The 21876-nt window shown below is 32.8% G+C and overlaps 4 protein-coding genes and 4 non-coding genes across 9 annotated transcripts; 3 read left to right on the top strand and 5 right to left on the bottom strand.

Annotated features, from left to right (window-relative positions):
• Positions 1–324: 324 nt before the first annotated feature.
• On the bottom strand, positions 325–1739 carry srsx-22 (G-protein coupled receptors family 1 profile domain-containing protein; the record flags this gene model as incomplete). Its single annotated transcript, NM_072752.3, has 7 exons — positions 325–427; positions 475–590; positions 639–760; positions 803–946; positions 991–1088; positions 1155–1312; positions 1560–1739. 7 exons carry the CDS (start codon positions 1737–1739, stop codon positions 325–327), a joined length of 921 nt encoding a protein of 306 aa, NP_505153.2.
• A 1761-nt stretch (positions 1740–3500) lies between these two features.
• C08D8.1 (UNC93-like protein MFSD11) lies at positions 3501–7651 on the bottom strand (the record flags this gene model as incomplete). Its single annotated transcript, NM_072751.3, has 11 exons — positions 7545–7651; positions 5416–5488; positions 5188–5375; positions 5048–5144; positions 4863–4935; positions 4692–4812; positions 4452–4640; positions 3980–4148; positions 3792–3930; positions 3638–3750; positions 3501–3585 (listed from the first exon to the last, which is right to left on the bottom strand). The coding sequence occupies exons 1-11, from the start codon at positions 7627–7629 to the stop codon at positions 3501–3503; spliced, it is 1332 nt and encodes a 443-aa protein (NP_505152.2). The 5' UTR covers positions 7630–7651.
• C08D8.3 lies at positions 4223–4302 on the bottom strand. Its single transcript, NR_003465.1, has one exon. It is a non-coding gene; the product is annotated as a small nucleolar RNA C08D8.3 (small nucleolar RNA).
• C08D8.6 lies at positions 4725–4810 on the top strand. The gene has a single exon (NR_069072.1). It is a non-coding gene; the product is annotated as an Unclassified non-coding RNA C08D8.6 (non-coding RNA).
• Positions 7652–7895: 244 nt separating the features above from the next.
• On the bottom strand, positions 7896–9641 carry C08D8.7 (DUF3951 domain-containing protein). Its single transcript, NM_001392559.1, has 2 exons — positions 9178–9641; positions 7896–8127 (listed from the first exon to the last, which is right to left on the bottom strand). Exons 1-2 carry the CDS (start codon positions 9390–9392, stop codon positions 8076–8078), a joined length of 267 nt encoding a protein of 88 aa, NP_001380136.1. The 5' UTR covers positions 9393–9641; the 3' UTR covers positions 7896–8075.
• A 166-nt stretch (positions 9642–9807) lies between these two features.
• Positions 9808–9921, top strand: C08D8.5. Its single transcript, NR_069071.1, has one exon. It is a non-coding gene; the product is annotated as an Unclassified non-coding RNA C08D8.5 (non-coding RNA).
• Positions 9922–12653: 2732 nt separating this feature from the next.
• Positions 12654–18750, bottom strand: tmd-2 (Tropomodulin). 2 transcript variants are annotated; one of them, NM_182343.6, is made up of 9 exons: positions 18706–18750; positions 16693–16752; positions 16582–16648; positions 15851–15924; positions 15676–15804; positions 15195–15591; positions 14883–14953; positions 14778–14834; positions 13019–14400 (listed from the first exon to the last, which is right to left on the bottom strand). In NM_182343.6, exons 2-9 carry the CDS (start codon positions 16750–16752, stop codon positions 13336–13338), a joined length of 1920 nt encoding a protein of 639 aa, NP_872143.2. In that variant the 5' UTR covers positions 18706–18750; the 3' UTR covers positions 13019–13335. The 2 variants fall into 2 exon arrangements, with proteins under 2 accessions (NP_505151.2, NP_872143.2); NM_072750.7 differs by lacking the exons at positions 13019–14400; positions 18706–18750 and adding an exon at positions 12654–12977 and having other exon boundaries at positions 16693–16754.
• A 352-nt stretch (positions 18751–19102) lies between these two features.
• Positions 19103–19154, top strand: C08D8.4. The gene has a single exon (NR_069070.1). It is a non-coding gene; the product is annotated as an Unclassified non-coding RNA C08D8.4 (non-coding RNA).
• Positions 19155–21876: the final 2722 nt, after the last annotated feature.

The raw sequence follows: 21876 nt of genomic DNA, 5'->3' as shown, positions 1-21876 counted from the left end.
ATTATAACATCCACACCAAAAATATATCAATTGGTTCAAAACAATAATTAATGATAATTCCTCTAAAGCTGACTGAAGCAGAAAGTGCTATTACGTTTTTGAGGAACAGGAACTCCCAAGTGATTTCGATGTCTATAATTATGCTTTATTTTTTTTGAATATTTTGTTCCCCCAGCATCACTCACGTCATTTAAGGCTATTCTAAGGTTCATTAAGATTCAATAAAAGTTGAACTTTATTTGTGGGTTCAAATTAATTATTTTTCTTTCTATGTAGTAAAAATTATAATATTATAGATCCATTTATTACAGAAAAACAGACAGTTCAAATTAAAACAAGTTGATTTTTTGGAATAAACGATACTTGTATCCTTGAAGCTTCTTTCGATTTAAAAGTTATTTCTCCGTAAAATTGAAGAATAGCTTTTCTGTAATCATATTTTTTAGATGAATTTATTGGTTTGAATACTGCTACCTGTATTCTGGAGTTCTCCAAAAGTATATAAAAATATTCATAGATGAATTACAAAGTATAAGCGATCCAGTTACACTTTCAAGAGCTATTACAAACGGATTATCCATTTTTAAAACCTGAAAGAAATATTTTGAATACTAACTGTGCATCTTTGTTTCTATTACGTATGTGCAGAAAATCACAAGTAATGCTAGAAACCAAGTGCAAACGTAAAGAGAAATAACAACTATCATAGATTTCAAAATTCGATTAACCGATTCCACCAGTTTCACATGACTATTTGCGTCTGAAACAATGAATATATGATAATTATCCTAACAATAACTACTTTTGAGTTTCCGGCATTTGATATGAGCTCCTCCATACACAAATATAACTACAACAGCAATCGAGAAATTCATTCCCAACCATATACTTAATGGAACTCCATACATGGATGTAGTTGGGTAACAAACCGTTAAAACAATATCTTCTGAAAAATTATTTGAAAAATAGGATTTTGAGAAAAGTTATTGCCTGATAAGTAAAATAATTTTGCAAGTGATACGACTAATGAAAGAATACAGCAACAGGAAAATACAATACCATACTGATACACTGGAATTGTAGAATATCTGAAATCAACATTTAACATACAAATGTAATCAAAACCTGAAAACCTGAAAACCTGAAACACTCACTTAACCGGAAATGAAACACTGTACAGTCTATCAAGACCAATAAAAAGACCAATCATACTCTGCATATTTAATGAAAATATTCCATAAATCGATAGGAAAAAACACAAATTGTTCGTAATATTGTATATTTCCATAATCATCATCACCCTCAATTGGATCTAAACAGAATATGAACAAACTGTCAAAAATTGTCAACGGTACATCAAATTTTTAATCCATAAAACTTTTGCGCACTAAACTAAAATTAGGTGAGCAACTGGTATTTAAATTCTCATGTTGTCTTAAATTCTAAATTTCAATTTTTTTAAATTAAAATTTAAAAAAAAATAATTGACACAGTAAATGTAAAACTACAATTAGAATTTCAATCAATAAGTTTGATTACGACATTACAAAAACACTTACAAAATAAATGCAGTAAAATAAATTGAAGAAAGCCATAATTCCAATAAGAACGCAACATCTAGATTGCAATGACTTATACTTAAAAGTTATTATAACAATTGCCAGATTTCCAAAAACACCTATCGTTGCAAAAATTATGTATACAACAATCTTGAGCAGGGACAGTAAAGGATCCACCATTGTTTCGTTTGATACTTGAGCTAAATTTTTGACAATTTTGAACTAGGCCATTAGAAAAAAAAACTAAACGACAAGATTTTAGTAGGAAAAAGAGAACAAGGAAAAATGCGATTTAATAATATAGAAGAAAAAAATGCTAGTTGAACGGTGAGATATAAAAAAAACGAATAACAAGTTGGCCGGAGATTAGAAGAATGCTCATTCAGTTGGTACGTCTAATGATTTTTCAAATAAAATAAAAATTAAAGGATAAAATACAGTCAAATAGAAATCAGCCAGCCAACAAGTTGGAAAATACCGAGATTGATGAAGTTTGAATTTCCTGTTTGCAATAGAGTATTACTCGTTAGTTAATATGTCTGGCACAATATTTATAAGACGATTCCTTGGAGTGTTGGCTCGTCATAGAATACGCATTCTATTATATATCATAGAGTGCAATACCGAAGGTACATCCCAAAGAGCATCATTATTCTTAATTGAATCTGAACGGAGAAGTTAAAATCAATAGTTTTGATTTGAAAAGTACCAGATAAATACAAAATATAAAATTAAAAAATGCCATAATTGCAATGAGAATGCAGCATTTTGATTGAAGAGTTTTGTATTTATAGGTGATGATCACAATTGCCAAGTTTCCAATCATACCAATAATGGACAGAAATAGGAAGAGTATGATATATCTTAGAGGTACTAGAGGTTCTTCCATTGTTCAGATCTAAAAACTTTCAGATAAAATTTCCAGTCTCAGAAAGTCAGGTTTAATAAGACGTTTTTTGAAATAACAAAAATTATAGGCTAAAAAATAATTAAGGAACGAACACCGTGACGGTGGGAAATATATGACAGAATACCTTATTTTTTCAAGTAAAAAAAGTGGGGTACATGGATACCTGCCTTCTAGGCTACCTACTTCTGACTCGTTCCTCTTGCCAAAGTAAAAGTAATTGTGTTATCCATTTTTTAACTGAAATTTCTGAATATTCGATGGTGAAAATGCGTAACTTTGCAATTCCTAAGCCAAGCAAAGTCATTCACCCCCTTTGTCTGATCATAATTCCGTGATTTGTGATAACAGTGATATTTTTCATAATGCAGTGGCATTTAAAACAGGTTTTTTTTTCAAATTTGTATAAATAACTTCTAAAAATTGAGTGAATAAATGTTCAATCACAGCGTAAAGTTATTTTCTTCTTAATCACAGCTAAGTCAATAAAAGCTCAAGAAAACAAAAATATTCACAAGACAACCGTTAATGGTTTGAAGAGAGACTTGAGATGCCAGAATTCTTCTAGAGTTACTCAAAATATTTACAAAAATTGAAATATATTACTCATCCAGAGAATACAATCTTGCAGAACAACAGTTTTTGGAAATGGGACATTGCTGATTGTGAATGGGCGCTGACTGTTTTATGATAAATCCTGAATATCTTTGATTGTGAGCAGGATTTAAAATGTTATAAACATGTTTTCTGCTTTTCTGTTCAAATCTGTAAAATGTATGTGGCACCTGTAGTATCACTTTCATTTATTGTGAGATCGTGGCAAGATCCCCTTCAAGAAACAGCTTGTGCCTTTAAACTGACATTTCAAAATTTCGTTAAATTACAATGAAGTGTCTGCTTTTCGGGTCTGTTGTAAATTTAAAAAATCTCTAATATTGATCGTTTTCTCTAGATAAGTAATATATAACTTAAAACATGAAAATCCTCTGCACCGCATTGATGAATTAATCTGTAAAAGTTAGCATTGGTTAGTATTAGATCATGAGTTTTTCCTGCTGCTCACATTCTTTAACTTCCAGCATTTCGGCACTTGGGTTTACTAGATATTTTTCTGGAACCCTGGAAAAAAAACACTAATAGTTAAATTTCTGTTTCGATTAGATAAATTTACCGTACTCCAAAAAACGTAGCTGTAGCTATTACGCAAAACATTGAAAGAATAATAACATGCGTTCTCAAAAGAGCATGAGCTGAATAGAACATGGCAACACAACTGGCAGCGCTCTGAGAAAAAGATTGTGCTTGAAAAGACAATTCGCCAATACCTGATAGAATCTATAAACTGCAAAAGCTTCGATTCGCTTGTCATGATCGTAAATATCACTCAAAATAGTGTAACACTGTTGATTGAATATTGTGTCACCAACTCCCAAAAGAAAACCGCACACTAAGATAATATACGGACTGGAAAATAACTCTGGGAGATTATTTAATTTCAGTTAGAATCCCTTGCCTCGGCAAAATGTAACCCAAAGCTTCGGTTGGCTTCAACGGAGATTCATCGGGGAACATCAAAAACGTCAACAGGAAACATGTCATGTGAAGAATGGAACCCAACAAAACCATTTTCTTTCTCCCAAATTCTCGAACACGAGAGCCAAGAACAGACAATGCAAAGCAGCCTAAAAAATCATTTAAGAACTAAACTCTCCAAAGAGACGTTTTTCCAAAATTAATATACTTGTATAATGTTACGTACCATCAGAATGACTAGAATCACCATGATTGTGTAAGACCGCCCTAGTCGCAAACTCTCATCATTGGATGTAACAAGTGATGATAGAACTTCCCAGCGGCACTACACCAACACGCGCCGCCGACACTCCACGAGTTTCGCCGAGCGCAGCAGTTTGTATGTGTTGTGGGCGGCGCCAACAGGAAGAGTGAGAAAGAGACAAGGGGGGAATTTGCAGAGAGAAACTCACCAGAAACATTTCCGATTCCGACAAAAATAGATGAAATAGCATTTAAATCTCTAGTATTTCCCAGAGATTTTGTGAATGAGACCATTGTAGGAAATACTGCAGAAAAGAAAGATAATTCCAATCCAGTGTACAAAAACATGAAGAATAGTAGCATCAAGTTTCGGTCAAATGAAATTTTTACGATTTCAGCTAAAAATTAGATATAGAAATAAGTATTGAACAAGTTCAAAAATCACTTACAAAGATGTTTAAAATATGCAATTTTATATTTTTCCACTTTGAATGCGGGCTGAGGAAGGAAAAGTCCGATGGCAATGGAAACAAGCGTGCAGATAAAAAATGAGCCAACGACTAGACGAATCTGAAATCGAAAAACTTAATAAAAGAAGGAAAAATAAATATTTAAGTTACCAAAGGCATCTCAAACTCATTTCCAGTCTGAAATCGGTACAAAATAAGTAGGTAAGCACCACCAAATATTAATCTGAAAAATAATTTATTTGTCATTTCCAGAAACTTCAAACGTCATTTCAAAGGTACACGCTCATGTGATCATGGGTCTTGCAACGATCCCCAGTATTATTAAAAAATCTTACGATGTTTGTGACAGTCCCCATAAATTAGAGGAGTTCCGATCCAAAGTGTGTGGTTGAGAGTTTTGAGCCAAATAATCAAATTGACCAGTCCACAATACTTAAAAAATTCTATGAATGTTTAAGGAAAATAAAAAACTCACACGATCCAGAAAATCCTGCACAAGCTGCAGAGAAATATAAAAAGTACTCGTTCATCCACAAAAATGCAGCTTCAAACATTGCATAACCCACTAATCCACTGACAATTGACCATTTCGGTGTTATTATTTCCACAATTGGTGTGGCGACGAAATGACCAAATGTGAAGACAAGATATGTGAGGAACGCACTGAAGACTTTCAGTTTTTAGATAAAACTCACAGTTTTACCTGTAATAACCCGCATGTCGATTTATTCCCTTTTCTTCGGCTACACTTTCGACAATTGTTTGTGATAGAGCGGCTAAAAATTATTGGAATTTATTGTTTTAAGCCGCTTTCAAAGTTTTATTTTTTCGGCATTTTGCGTTTGAACGAGGAAACCTTACGATTTTTGACAAAATTGATAAAACATTTACAAAATCACGGCCTCTCTCAATTTCATTTATTTCAAAATTCCTCTTTTTCTCTCACACTCTCTCACGTGAGATTGAAAATTGAATAATATATGTGTTTTTAAATTAAATTCAAAATATTGCCGAAGAAACAACTTTGGTATAAATACTGATCTGTTAGGACCGATACCAAATGGTAATTTTCGGACATATTTGATCTCGTAGACAACGGCTCACTATTTCAGTGATCTTTAAAGTATAAAAAATTCTCCAAAGTTTGGTACAGAGAAACTGAAGTAGTTATATTTGTAGAAACTTACATAACTTATAAACCTACCGTATTCCTATCGTACCCAATTACCGTATTTCCTCTATTAGTCTTGAATGCAAGACTAATTTTCAATTGACCCGTAGGGGTGCAAGACTAATAGAGTCAGCATGACTGATTTTCGATTGGTCCGTAGGGGTGCAATACTAATAGGGGTGCAAGACTAATAGAGGAAATACGGTATATTTTTTGTCGTACACTGATGGAAAACTGATGAGACTTTCCCGACAGGGTTCACAACCTGAGTTATTCATTGGAGGCCTCGGTTTCAGTCGGTTGTCGACTGTAAAGACGGGATCCCGTACGGGAAAAACAAAAAGTGACATATGAAAAAGGTATCAGACGGTATTAATCCACACTTTGTTATTTTTTGCTTCTTTGAGTTGATTGTGCAAACGGATAATTTCGAATACCTTCGTGGCTTCTCTATCTAAGTTTTTCAAAGCATTGAATCTTTACATAGCTTAAACTATATATTTTGTGAGAATAGCCAAGTATTATGCACATAGAAAATGTTTCTTGTGTTATCAAGATTATTTTTGCAGTTTAAAGTTTCTTGATAGCTTTCCTGGTTACCGATCTATATGCTTTCAAAAGCGTTCAAGTCAACTAATAAGCTTACGGTTGACCAAAAATTACAATCGCATTGTCTTAAAACTCAAATTACTCAATCAGTTTTTGATCAAATCAGGTGATTGACATCTTAATCTCTTCCTTAGAGAATTTTGCAACTTTTGGTGATGTTGAATTTTTGATTATGTCTTGGCGCGTCTCGTAAAATTAGGAAAACCCGTCAAAAATTGTCGTTTTTTAACGATTTTTGGAGTTTTCAGGCCTAATTCTTGTTTTGAAGATGCCGACGTCAATTTTCATCAAAAAACCTTCATCAAAAACAGAAAATAATCAGAAAAAAATTATCTACAAAATGGTGGCCTTCAATTTTCAAATTTCTCTTTTCAAGGATCACTAGAGGTCCCGAAAAAATCCATTTTTCGAGGTAACCTTGTGTTTTTCCGTCTGCCGGCGTCGTGAACATCACTAACCTAGATATTTGCATAAAAATAGATACACTTAGTCTTAATTGACAATATATTAATAAAAAATTTAAAGATTTATCAGCGGATCGCCGGCTTTAATCAGGTTTGTCTGGAAAATCACTAATTTTGAACTTTCACATGTGGGCGTATTCATAGGTGATTTACAATTTTGCCCTTTTTTCATATAATTTCTATGTGTTTGATCAGGCAGTTAGTAAATTTTTATTAGATTTTGTTCACTATCAGCCGTTTCCGGCCTATTTTACCGTTTTCAGTACAAATTCGGCTCAAAAAGCTCACTCTCTCGCCCATGAGAGACGCAGAGACAGTTCATCACGTCAATTTATTTATTTTTTGAAATGAAGAGAGGCCGTGCAAAATTTAAATTTTCTATTTAACAATTTTCTAAAGTATACTTCGCACAGCAGAAACCCGTGATAATTTTGACAATATTGTACATTGGCAAAAAATCGTTAACAAATAAACGAGAAAAATCGTCTTTTTTTTTGAATTTGGAAGTTTTTCCTATAGATATAGTCTCTTTCGGATAGAGTCTAATTAAAAATTACGGCGTATAAAATAAAAATTTCCAAAACTTACAAAGTGTGAAAAATGAGAAAAAGTTGAAGAAAAAAACAGATCCCAGTTGACAAATATTCCTGGTGGCCTGCGAAAACCCACACATTTGATTGTAAAAACTGAAATATAAAATGAAAAAGATTCGGCTGAGCGAATAGCGTTGAAAATCCGAAAAAGGACACAAACTAGAAATCACGAGTACGGTTTTCGTTTTGTAGTCTCATCAATCAAATTAGCCGTCGATATCTACTTTTTTTTCAAAAAAAGAAAACAGAAAGAGAACGTTATGTTCTCTTATCAATTGTTATCATGCTGAACACATGTACCAATTTTAATTTTATTCAACAAAAGAACAAAAACAGTCTCTCATGTCTCTACTTTTCTGCTTTGAATGGTTTTATTAATTCGAAAAACCAAAAAAAAAAGTTGAAAGAACAATTATAAATTCCTCATTAATTATTCTACAAGTTTAATACCTGATTAAATTTGTAAAAATTGAAAAATACAACCCGTGCTGCAAATAATAATTATGACAAAAAAAACCAATAAAATTTAAAGGTAGTAGGCGAAAAAGGTCCGTTCGTTGTGATCGTGTTGTTTGTGGCTGTAATTAAAAAATAAAAAAGATGAATACTGGAAACCGGATTAATATTTTTGTGGTTGGCAGATTGTGAACAAATCGTTCACTGTGTGTATACAGGGAAGTGAAATTTTCAAATGAAATCGAGAGTTTCGGTCAGTTTTTGAACCCATTTTTGAATGAATCTATTGTTACTCTAAACAATTTTGACCGGGAAATGTGCATCATGAAAAACATATATTTAAGCTATTCAATGTTTAAAAAATATACTTTTTGAGAAACTGAGGTATATTGACAAAACTTTCAAAAATCTCAGTCGCTTGTTCAACTTTTTGCTATTTCGCTTTCATTTCTGAGATATCGGAATTTTTAGAAATCTAATATTAGTTACACCGAAGTTGCAGAAGTTTTTTGGTACACTGAATCCGATGCCGATAGTAGTTTCCTATGAAAAAATTAGTAAGCATCCTGAACCCTTTCAAAAAAGGTTCATAGCAGTAGGTACAAAGAAATACCGTATTTCCTCTATTAGTCTTGCAGCCTCTATTAGTATTACAGTCTCTCATAGTCTTGCACCTTTTTTTTTGTTAGATCAGCAATATTTTGTGGAAACTTCAAAAAATTCGTCATTTGTTGGCTAAATTCAACTTAAAAGGGTTCAAATAATTGAAAAAATAATGGACAAATAAGTATTTTGTATGATTTAGACTGTCTCAAGTCAAGTTTTTGACAAGAAATAGTATATTTTACAAAGCTTTTGGATCTTCGAAAATTAGTCTTGCAGCCTCTAATAGTCTTGCAGTCTCTATTAGTCTTGCACCCCTACGGGTTGATTGAAAATTAGCCTTGCATGCAAGACTAATAGTGGAAATACGGTATATCATTTTCAGACAGTTTTTCAAAAACATTTTCAATTAATTTCTCACTATCAGTATCTTTCCATGATGTCAAGCAAAAAGCTTAAACCTGAATACCATGCCAACATTCTATGATTGTTCAACATATTTTTATTTAAACCCTACAGTTTTCTTCTCATTTTTGATTATTTTATAATGATTGCATTTTCAGACTTACTTTTCTCTTTCCACATGAGGATGATCTAAATGATTATTTCCCTGATGATGTACCGGTGCATGCTCGTCTTCTTCATCCCCTTCCTCATGTTGTTTTGGTTGAATCTCTTGATAATGACTATCCATAAAAATTTTTTGTGTCATGAGAATACAGTAAACCAGGATCCAAAGCGCACCAGCGACAATGAATATTGGGAAGATGTCAGATAAAGCCATTGATTCACAACATCTTTTGACCTTTTCTACAGTAACATCATCAGATGAATGTGGGAGTAATGTTGAATAGTTACGAGGCTGAATCTTAAGAAAATGAATTTGTTAGATATAAGTGGCCGTGAACAGCATGTTGTGCAAGATCATAAAAATTGAGTCCGCTAATAGTCGAGGGAAAGAATAGGAGGTTTGATGGAGGTTCGTTTAAAACCGCAAGAAATTTTATTTATTAGAAGATTCGATTGAAGAAGAAGGAGAAGATGAAGAAAATGAGTGAAGAAGAAGAGAATAATACAATAGGGGAGGAGCATGACAAAAATAGGAAAAGGAGCAGCATAAAAGTCAACAGAGCACTAAAAGAGCAAATGGGCCTGCAGCTTTCGGAGGAGCCTAATGAAGCGGAGAGGACGACCGATGAAGACGATGAATCTTCGTGCACGATCTTACTCACAGGCTCATTTCCTTTCGGCTTGAGGATTTGAAAAATGAAAGTAGGAAAAATGTAAGTAGACGGGCAGGGAGGAAAAAGTGTGGGAGTGGTGAATCAATTTTAGAGGACAACCTATAATTTATAGGGTTTCAGAGAAAATGTGACTATGGAAGGGAAACTTGTTAAATTATTGGTTGAATTTTGGGGAAAGTCGACATGAACTTTAAGAATGTTTATGAGGCTTGGATCTGAAATATTTAGAATTTAATTTTATGTTCAAATTAAAACTTTGAACTGGAAAGAACTAAGATGAAACATCACAAAAATTAAACATTTTGAAAAGCTACAATCTGGTTCAAAATTATTGGTTGAAAACTAAATTAACAAAAATCTCCAATATCATATTTAACGAAATCCCAGCCACTATAACAAGACAAATGGGAAAAATTCTAATACTTCAGAGCAATTAATGGTAAGACAATTTATCTGACCCACCTTTAAAATCCTAAAAAATGCAAAAGCGAATTTCAGAAAGGCATGAGAAAATCAAAAAAAAAATCTATATGATTCCCAAACCTGTCCCATCGAACTGAAACAAATAAAATTTTGAAAATCAAAGGAAAAAAACAAACTACGACAAAAACAGAGCAACCTCATGTTTTTGCCTCATTTGCTAACTCAATTATCAACATTTTTCTCTTCTCTCAAGTAAGATAATTGAGCAAGAGTGTTGGCTTTTTACTTTGCTTTTTTCTTAATCTACGAGGACAATTTGATGTTTCGCGAGTTATGCATTAAACATTTAGATTTGAAAATCACTTGCGAGAACGAAATCTGAAAAATTCAAAAGAAAGAGCACCTACATTTTTTATCATAGAACAAATGCGAAGAAGATTAGAAGTGGTGAAGCCGTTTATAAACTCTCAGCATTAAAAAAAGGAATTCCTGGAAAGCAGATCTTAACATTTATCCGTCACTAATGCATATGAGATAATAAAACCGGAAGAAGGCGCTACAGAGATCCACTTTTTATAGAGATTTCAGATAGAGACGAAGTTAAAACTATAATGACATCCGATTTAGTTTTTGCCATTTTCATGTTAAACCATCCATGTTAAACGCTATTTTTTTTAATATATGCAAAAATACTTTAACTACCTTTAATATATTTTTTTTTAACAATGTAACCTAATTTAAAAATGTTACCTAATTTAGCGGATTCTCACATTCTCAAAATTACAAAATAAATTTTAATATGAAAAATAGTGTCTGTGAGTTTGCTGAGTGAACTAATTATCTGCCTTCAAAGTTACCTACGCCTGGCATAATCTTTCATGCATGCTTCATTTCGAAACTTTTCCATTTCATAAATAAATTTCCAGAAAATAATTCCCATTGCTCAAATGAAGTATGGGAGTGTGCGCTGAAGTAAATAGGCTGGTAGGATGGTTTGCCTACTCTAGCCTAGAAAAAACACTTGGCAAGAAATACAAATAGATTCTTTCCTAACAAAAAATTTTATAAAGATCTGCTCGTCACACAGCCTAATAATCGTCGCGAAGGCGACAAAAGGAATAAGAAGAAATAAAATGTCTATTTGAATGACTGCTCGAGCATTGTGCTCTAGGAATCCAGCTTAATATTAGGCCTAATCTAATTATCATAATGAGAAATTTTAACGGCGACTTGCATGTCAGTTTTTAGAAAAAGCAAACCTTTTTTTGTTAAGAAGTTAATAGAAGAAGTTTGTTTCGTAAAATTCTTGATTATAGGAAAACATTAGGATCAGTTCGATGAATTCTCCAGAAATAGAAAAATCATGACATCAAACTTTGAGAAAAATTGGAATGAAAAACAAATAATGCTTTCCCAAAAATAGAAGAAGTTTTCGAAAAAATTAGGAGTTAATTTACAGAATGCTATAGACACTAAAAGGAACTTCATCGAGAACTCATAAAAGTGCAACGTTCATGAAACATATTCGTCAAAAATTGCAAGATATAAAATAAGAAAAATTAGCATTTTCATTTCTTCACAAAAAAAATTGGGGTGTATGAATAATGAAGAAGCAGAAGAGCGGGTGGACGACCGGTGAGGATGTCAAATTTGGCACGCGCACACACACATTTTTCGAAGAAAATTGCACATTTATTGCACAAATTGGTAAAAGAGTGGGATGACTTCAATTGGGTCAAAAAAGAAGTAGAAGACCGATAGATCAACTATTTCAAATTAATCTTGAAAAATAATACCTTTTCCGAGCATATAAACCTATAGGCACAAACATTTTTGATTACCTGCCTGCTCTTGTCTTATGCCTACACACTCCTAACGTGTCATTCACAAAATTACGAGGATTCCTAGTCATATTCGGATCAAGGGTGTCGGTTTTTCGATTTTCTGAAAAAATCGAAAAAAATTTCCGATTTTTAAAATAAACTTACAAAACAGCTGATAATGTTTTATTTTTGAACCTTTTCGTTATAGGAGGTTGTAAATATCTATTCAAAAAGGGTTCCCACAGGGAAGGATTATTATAACAGTATAGCAGGACGTATCGTACGTGTTGATACCTTCTTAATAGAGCTAATATTTGAATATGTAGGTCATTGGGTTGTAAAAATGTGTCTCTTTATGGGTGGGGTGGCGATATGTTGGCAGCTAAATGTATATCACAAGATGTTTTTTTCGAATAAACAAGAATGTTATCTAAACAGGAAAAAAAACGATTTATTTAATTTTTCGATTTTTCGAAAAAAAATAATCGAAAAATCGAACATTTTTCGATTTTTCGATTTTTGAAAATTTTTGAGAATTTTTCGATTTTTCGATTTTCACTGAAAAACATCGAAAAATCGAAAAAATCGAAAAATCGAAAAATGACACCCTTGATTCGGATGCCAATTTTGAAGATATGTATTGAATTTTATTCACTGGTAAATTGGTACTGTATTAAAATCCCGACAATGATCATTAAGTGAGTGAAGTATTGTAATTTTAAACAGAAAACTGAAACAAATTCATAGAGCATTTAGTTTTGAATGTTATTTTTTTCATAGAAAAAAATAACATTCTTGAGCATCTTTTTATTGAACATCTCTCGAAAGCGTCCGATTTAATTTGTACACTGGCATTGGAGCTTGTTTCTCTTCACCAAACTGAAAACATATTAATGATTTAGGTATTACTCTGGAACCGTATTTCTGGAAGAAGGTTCATTCAATAATAAGTTATTGGACAGTGAAAATTATCAAGAAGAAGTGGATGACAGGTTGAGCAAGAATGCGGTTAGAAAATTTCTTGTTTCGGAAATTAAAACAAGAAATGTGTGGGAAAATTTTAAAATAAAGTTAAATTGGAAAAAAAAAGTAAAGTACATGTTTGTATCACAAGAAAGGCAGAGGATTTTTGGTGATCAATAATTACATCAAGAAGTTATTTTTCTTGAAAGTTAGTAAAATTCAATTGGAAAAAATGAGGAGAAATATCAAAATAATATAGCGGTTTATACAAAAATCAATGAACTGCTTGTGGTGGAGCACTTGTCAAATGTGATTGATGCCCATTTGTTCCGTTCATCCCATCTCCTTCAACCACTTTCTTCTTTCGAACCAATCTTCGTTTTGGCTTCTCATTTTCAGAAACTTCTGGTTTTTCAGATGGAACCATTTCTTCTTTTTTTCGTATTACAGTACGCCGGATTACTGTAGTTGGTCGGGTTTCTTGCTTATCCGGTCCCTCTATTTTTGTGGGTTCTGTTTGATTCAGAATTGAGTTTGGTTTCTTTGCAATGAGCTTCTGAACATGCCGTCTTGGTTCCGGCTTCTTCTGTGCAACATTTCCATTTTCAAATAGCTTTCTGTGCTCATTGTTTAGCTTTTTTGGTTCTTTTTCTTTTTTCAAAAGTTGCTCCAATCGATCGTCCTCTTCTTTTTTGATCACATCATTTTTCTCCATTTCTCTAATTTTTTGAATAGAAAGTAACGGCTTCTTCTTTTCCTCTTTCTTCTCAATCTTTGCCATTCGTTGCTCCCAAATATTTTTAGCAGTGATAGGAGGTCGTTTAGCACGTATAGGTGCTCCGTCAAGTTTTGGCTTTGCAGTTGATGGAGCAGCATTCCCGGAAACATCAAGAATTGGAGCATAACCATCAATAACTGGAGCTGGTGCAACTTTGGGCTCCCAGTGTTTCCTTTCAACTTTTGCGGGAACTTTTTCCTTAACCTCTTCTTTCTTAACTTCTTCTTTCACAGTTTCCTTATGTTCTTCTTGTTCCAATGATTCTTGTTTCTTTGGTTCCCACTGTCGCGTAGGCCTCTTTGCAACTTTTTGAAAAGATGGTGTCTCTTCCTTCTTCATAAAAGTTTTCGGGATAGCCAATTTCTTAGGTGGCTCTGGTACTGCAGGTGGAGGTACAAACTCAGTATCCTCTTCAGATTCTCGACTTGCTCTTTGGAAAGATAGTTGTTTCATTAAAATAGTAGACTTTGGAGGAGCTGTTGCAATGACCGGAGCAGCTTTTGGCGCTAGGGATGGTTTCGGTTCCGGTGACACCAACGATTTTGGGACGGCAGGTGGAATCTTAAGAACATTTAATAGAATTGTATCAATAAGAACATGAAAACCGCAGTCACAAAAAATTGGACATTGTGGACAAATCTGAAAATTATATGGACAATACAATAGCGAATATACAAGTAAATTTTATATAAATTACAAAATGGGAATTCAAACTTCTAGGCATTCGAAACAATATATCAAGACTTGAAATGTTAAGTAGAATTCAAGAATCACATCAGCAAACTCGAGAGAAATAATTAGTTGAGATAGTGAGGGAGGATAAGAATCACATCAAACCGGGGATATCATCACAAATAATTAATTATTGATATGAGTAATTATTATATACAATCCGTTGCGTCAAAACATGCAACAGCTCAAAATACAGTCAAACGAACCTTTGGAGCCATTTTCTTCGGCTCGGGCTCTTTTTTGGGCTCCGGTGCCAGTTTTGGCTACAAAATTAATATAAAATTTATTGTCAAGTGTTTAATTCGACTCACAACCGGGTTTTTAGCAAGTTCCTCAGCTTCCAATCGTGCTTTTTGAGCGGCTTCTCGTCGTTTCACTCTTTCTAAAAAAAAATTGTTGAAATCGATACACATTGACTTTTTTGATTGTAAAAAGCATTTTGACTGCATGAAATTCAAAGAACTTATAAAAATTCCACTAAATTCCTTTAAAAATACAATTATTTTTCAAGAATTTCAATTTTTATACGTGTTCCGCCACTAACAAACAGAAGTTTGAATTGAAAATTGAAAAAAAAGAACACAATTTTGAGTTCCTTTCATCAATATTCACAAAAAACTCACTGAGCTCGCCATTTCTTAACGTTGCATTTTCAACTTTGTGTCTTCCTTCTGGTAACCGAAAATTAATTGAGATCTTTGTAAGTCCATGATTTTTAACAATAGCATCAATGATTTCTTTTTCAGATTGTGTTGAAAACGAAACTCCTTGATTTACTGCTTTAATCTCTTCCACGGATTCATTCACCAAAGCAGCTTTAAAAAGTTTTGAGAAGAAGTCTCCACTGAGATAGTTGGTCTCCAAATTCACTTTTTTGATAGCTTGATTCATTTCGATTACAGTGACGAGAACATTTATATCATGGTCGTACAATCCCATGTTGGCAAGGGATATTCTTTCACAATGTTCATTGTAAGCAAGCGCCTCCAATAATCGTTTGATTGCTGGGACAGGGGTTCTCTGAAATATGAAAAATGTTGAAAATCAAAACTTTGAACTTAATTGGACTTAATTTCCATTTCAAAGTTATAAATTAATGTTTACCTTCATATTATTCAGGTTGATTTCTTTCAGCGAAGGATCATTATCCAATAGTTTTTTGATGCATTGATCAACATCCACCTCGTTTTCTGGTTCTGTAGGTCTTGTTTGTTCTGGTAAACTGCATTTTATCTGAAAAATTATATTTTAGTTCTGAAAAATATCGTTCAAAACTTACAGGTGTCTGATCGGTCTCCATAAGAATTCGCTCTGCTTCATCCCAAGAAACAATTCGGTTCTCGTGCATTGCCTCTGTAAAAAAGAATGGAGATAATAGAGAAAAACAGTTTCGTTTCAAGAGTTGGTTAGAAATTTTCTGTGAAAAAGAAGCGAAAGTGATGTGTACTTTGCAAGAGTCCGGATACCAGAACTATGTGTTTTTGCTCAATTCAAAGAGAGAGAGAGAATGGACAGAACGCGAGGGCGAGACCGTTCAAAACGGTAATCTTATAGGTAAATAAGAGCTGTTTTCTTGGAAATTCACTGCCTCTGCTTTTGTTGTCTTATGGAGGTTGTCTTGAAGTTTAGTGGGTTGAACTTTTAAATTTTCCAAAAAACTTAACAAAATTATTTTGCATTAAAAAAATTAAGGTAAACTATTTTGTTTCAGGTATTTTTAATAAGTATTAGTGTATAACATTCACACCTAGAAGTTTTTTCTAATCTAGTTATCTAAAAAATATAAATAGTTATCTAAAAAATATAAATTTTTACTAGTTATATATTTTGACTTCAAAATTAGACAAACAACACAAAAATTTCATTATTTTATCGGCGATCTGAATTTATTTTTCTAGCAAATAAAACAAAAATAAGTTATCAAAACGGAAGTCTGGTCTGCAAAGTGCCACTACAAAGTTACCAGAAGCTACAATATTGGATTGTGTAAATTTTAGACTGAATACTCACTCAATAAATCATTTATCTCCCGTTCCTGTGCTTCCACGCCCATCGACTCAATTGTGGCAATGAAATCCTGTAAGAAGATTTTCAGAATGAGTCACTGTTTAGCTTTCATACCTCATCAGTCATCAAATCTGATGACGCATTTGTGCGTAGTTGCTGGAGTTCTTCCTCCATCTGAAAAAATAAACCATTTTTGACCTGACAAAACAAATAAATGTAGTATTTGAAATTCAGAGGATGAAAAAAAATTATGTGGGCATGATAAATCAGGAGAGAACAGAAAAATTGATGGGTTGATTGAAAATTTAGAAAATGGTTTAATTATACGATAGAGAGCATCTGAATTAATCATTTGACTTGCTTTAGACTGATTTAAAAATTAAAAAAAAAAACCAACTAAACCAAATGGGAAATGTTGAATATACTAGAGTATTACACAATTTTATGCTCCATCACTGGAAGTTTTAAAAATTGTTTCAAACAATACACTTTAAACTTTTGGAAACATTGTCAAAATAATCATGAAACTTGAGTTAGAATTTTTTTTAATTCGCACCTATTGTCTAAAAATACCATTACACGAGGAAACCTCTATAAATTTACAAAAAAAGTTTTATGACGGTTCAAATTTTCACAACGAAAAATGGACTGGGTTAGCTCGAATTCTAACTTCAATTGAAAAGTCGTAATTATTATGTGAAAAACTGATGTTGGTCAGCTACATCACTCTCAGAATACCACAATTTGAATAGATTTCAGCTAGATGTGGGCATTTTTGAAAATTGTCAAGAATTCTCAGTTTTTGAGATTATTTTGAGTTTATTAGAGCAATTCGTAAAACATAACTACACACGCAAATTTTTAGGATGAAAATATTTTAGAATAAAGTTTATTAGGTCTTGATAAAAACGAATGTATAAAACTCAATAAATCCATAAAATCGGAACAAAAGAGAAATGTGAACAAGATTCGCAGAGAGAGCAGAAGAAAAAGAAGAATCGAGGTTGCGAAATGTAACTTCTGATCACAATGAACTGGAACAGGTGACACTTTTCTCCCTGTCCCATGTCACATCACATCACTTTGACCATTTCTCACCGTTGACTTTCAGTTTCTTATAATTTCTATCGATTATCTTTCCCCAAAATCTCTTTAACTTTGACGAGAAGCTCATATACTGGAGCTAGAGAAATAGAAAAAAAAGGTAGAGGAGGAATGTAAATACAGTTTTCGTTGCCACGTAAATATTTATATCCTCACTATTTGTGTGTTTCTACGGAAAAAGAATCTAAAGAAAAGGTGAGATATTTGCGTTCATCTCTTTATTTCCATGAGATTTACAAATTTCATATGCGTGAATTGTTTTCAATTAATTGTAAGGAGCGAGAAAATCGAAGAGAATGTGAGAAGTATGCAAGAAAAAGCGAGAATACGTGGGAGATCGAAAGTTCAATGAATTAGAACAGAAGTACACTGGATGTTAGCGGCCGGTAAAATGCTGTAGAAAAATCCCTGAAATTTTGTTGTGCCAAGTTTTGTAAAAACTCTTGGAGCAAATGTTACACTTTTGAAAGTAACCGTAAAATAAAGAAATTTGAAAACTGTATGCTCATTATAAATGAAAAATACCCAGAAGAACTACATTGAACTACATATATCCTATAGAAACCCCAATCACGCAATACATAATTTTCTTCTGAAAATTCAGTAATTCAGCTTGAAATTTGAAGTATCATTGAACAAAAGAAAGCCCATAATGAAATTTTCTAAATGATGTGGTAGTTCTGCAATTTCTCAACCATAGTCAGCAATCTTCGAAATTGAAAGCTAAGAACACTCTAGAACGACTGAAAGTTTTCGAAATTCAAAATGCTATTGGAAAGTTGAAGATTATTGTTGGAATATTTAGAAAATGAGTATTTCGTAGAAAACACCTAGCGAAGCAAATTGAAACTTCAAATATCCAATTTGAAATGTTTCAGTAGAATTCTGTAAAATCTAATGCAGTCGTAAATGTTTACGGATTATAACATTTCTCAAATACATCCAATTAGGGGAAAACAACAAACATATTGTTTGAAATTTGTTGCATTGCTAGAAAAATGTAGAATCTAATGTATAACTCACTTATTTTTCAACAACAGCTGGGCATGAGTTTGAATGATGTTTCCAGAAACTGGAAATCACAAAAACAATATTAAACTTAATTCCTCAAAAATTTATTGAATGTTAATGTAAATCGGTTTATGAAAAGTTAACGTTACAACATCACAAACCACAGGAAACTGTCGGAGAACGTGAGAATTTAACGGTTATTAGTACTTGTCGACGTACTGTGAAAATACAGATAATTAGAAATATGAGAGTGAACTGAGAAGATGAATGACATGACACACCTTTCAATGGTGCGGTGTAGGAAAATGAATGGCATATGTAATTGTGAAGAAGAGGATTGGAAGAATGAGAAACTGAGAGAAAATAGCGGGAATGATGGAAAGAGAAGGAGATTCCCTTTACCCTCGGTTTCCACTTGAGTTCTGATCATTGTCCAGTATGTGTAAATAGGGAAATTCGGATGAAGGTGAACTTTTAATATACTTTCAATTTTAACTCAAAAGTTATTATGTAACAACTTCAGTTATGGGTGACATCTTACGAAGTTCATAATTATTTTTTTAAACCGATTTAGATCTAAAAAGTGTTGACTAAATTTGATGCCATGGCAATTTTTCAACAAAAACCCTGTCTCGAAAATTTAAACTTCTAAGTTAAACGAGTTTTTTGAAAAGTTGAGGAAGTGGAAAGTATCGATAAATGCACAAAATTAATTTAAAAAAACGTTGTTTTCTTACATAGGCCGAACGATTTGAAAGCCTGCACCCCAATGTATTTACGAATTAATTCATTTAAATTAATTCATTTGTTGAACGGTCAGAAAATTTTATTTACACTGCAGTTAAAATTTTTAATAATTGAAAAACGAAACATTGAAGAAACAACATATCTGCATGGAGCTTTCCGAATAAAAAGACAGTAAAATATGTCTGAATTAAATTTGGAAATATTTATACTGCTAAAAATCTGTGTACATTCTAATATATTTTAATAAGAAGAAAGACCATTAGGCCCGGATTGAAAAACTCATTTTTGAAACACGTTATTATTTTTTCTTGCTATTAACCTCAACATTTTTGATTTTCCAGCAATTTGTAAAATTCAGTTTAAATTTGGGTACTTATAAATTTACTCTCCAAAAAGACGCCATGGTTGGATGGAATCCAATAATTTTGCTTCTACAACAATTAGTAACAAAAATAGAATAATTAAAAAAGCAAAAATGGAAAATGTCTGGAAATAGACTAAAACATATGAAAATAACTCGTGAAAACTTGAAAAAAATCAAGTGTATGCATCCCCGCGTTGCCTACGACACATGATGAGCAAACAAGTCTCAAAGATATGCGAGCAGCTCAGAGTAACTAACTAACTTTCTATGAGATACAAAGTCGAGAGACCGGGTTGAAAGATTGAAGTGTTGGAGGGGACAACGAGAAGCTCTTGTTAGACACCTTGACGTAATGGACGGACGGGTACCGGACTCAAGAACAGACGCGTTTATTATACTTGAAAAGATGGATAAGAGCGTTTGCAGATGTTTTCACGGGTTCGGGAGAGTCGTGGAGAAGAATAAAACGAAGAAAATGAGTTAAAACGGCGGTTTTTCAAATAGTTTTGTGTTGAAATTTCTGGTCTGGAAGGAAGTGGGGAAAACGTGGAACATGTGGTGCTTGATTGGATGGGGGATTATGAGGTGGTGGAAGATGACGAAAAACAAAAATAAGTTCGTTGAGGGGTCAGATTGATTTGTGATTCATTAAAGATAAAATTTATGATTTTCTGAAAATTCTTTGAAATGATTTCTACAGTTCTAATATGGCTTAATATCACCCAGATTTTGGTACTCTTGATATCGATCAAAAATATATCCAAAAGGTTTTATTTTCGAAAAGTGGGCACTAATCCGAAGTCGGAACTACTTCACATTTAAATTTGTTTTGAAGTTAGCTTATCTCTGAAACCAAGATGAAACCTGGTTTCAGAAAGAAAGAAAATAACATATTTCTGGTTCTCACAATGTTTTTAAAATAAAAATTATCGAATTCTAGATTAAGAATAGTTCTGAAAAATTGAAAGTATATTAGAATTTTTTGCAATCTGTCTAGCTAGACTAGATCTAGCGACTGAAATTTACCTCAACTACTTTTATACAGTCTACTGGTGTAAGTGTCAAGTGGATAAGTCGAACGTTGAGTAAAATCTGCATTATATTATCAATAACTGGATAGAATGAGATAGTGAGAAAGCATCGGCAAAAAGTTTGTCCCGCAGAAGAAGTAGAAGCTTCTTGCGGGCGTGTTGGTGTTCAGGTACGAGAAGGAGACGCAGATAATGCAACAGATTATTACACATTCCTTCGGTTGGAATTGAGAGATGGGACAAAATAGATACACATAGAATGAGGATGAGACGTTCCTTTGGGTTGTGAAGCAGATTAGTGTTACCGAGTTTCATTCATTTACTTAGTGGTCGAGGGAAATCGAACATTCAGGAACATTAGGAAGCTTCGGATTTGGAACATTGGAGGATGACATGAAAAACATTTAAAAAACTTTGAAATTCGCCGAGAATAGTTTAGCAAACATCATTTCTTTACTTATCTCCAAACGTTTTTCAGATTCTTTTACGAAAAGTGTAGAAATCATTGAATCTTAAAGTTTTGCCAAAACCCAACTACACAGAATTCTTGAATACTTTAAATGAAATATATCAAACTTTTCACCCAACTTCATCAAAAAATTACCCATATTGTTTGAAAAAAATCCTATGATAAAATCGTAATGTTTTGTGGATTCCCATTTCAATGGAGAATTTTGAATTTCAATTATTTAATGAGAAAATCCATTCCAACTCTTTAAAAACTCTGTTTTTTCAATTTCTAATAATTACTTCCGAGTTTTCTTCTCTATTTCACCCCGTTCATCAATAACCCGGACACTGTATCCACCTCTCTTACAAATTGTTAATGAAGAAGTCTACTCGAAAGTTTAAACAGCACTCATTTTCAGATTTCCATGGGAATGTAAATGTGAAATAAATCTTTTTTTTTCAATAAAAATATGAAAAACTCAATTGTTGAGCTTTTCTTAATCTGTACAATTTTTGTTTGTGTCCGCTTGATTTCTAGCATTTATATGAGATTGAACAATTTTTGTCAATATCAAAAATTCAATCTTGTGC

The sequence above is a fragment of the Caenorhabditis elegans genome, chromosome V (assembly GCF_000002985.6).
Source record: "Caenorhabditis elegans chromosome V".
Lineage (NCBI taxonomy): Eukaryota > Metazoa > Nematoda > Chromadorea > Rhabditida > Rhabditidae > Caenorhabditis > Caenorhabditis elegans.
This window is presented reverse-complemented; position numbering and strand designations above follow the sequence as displayed.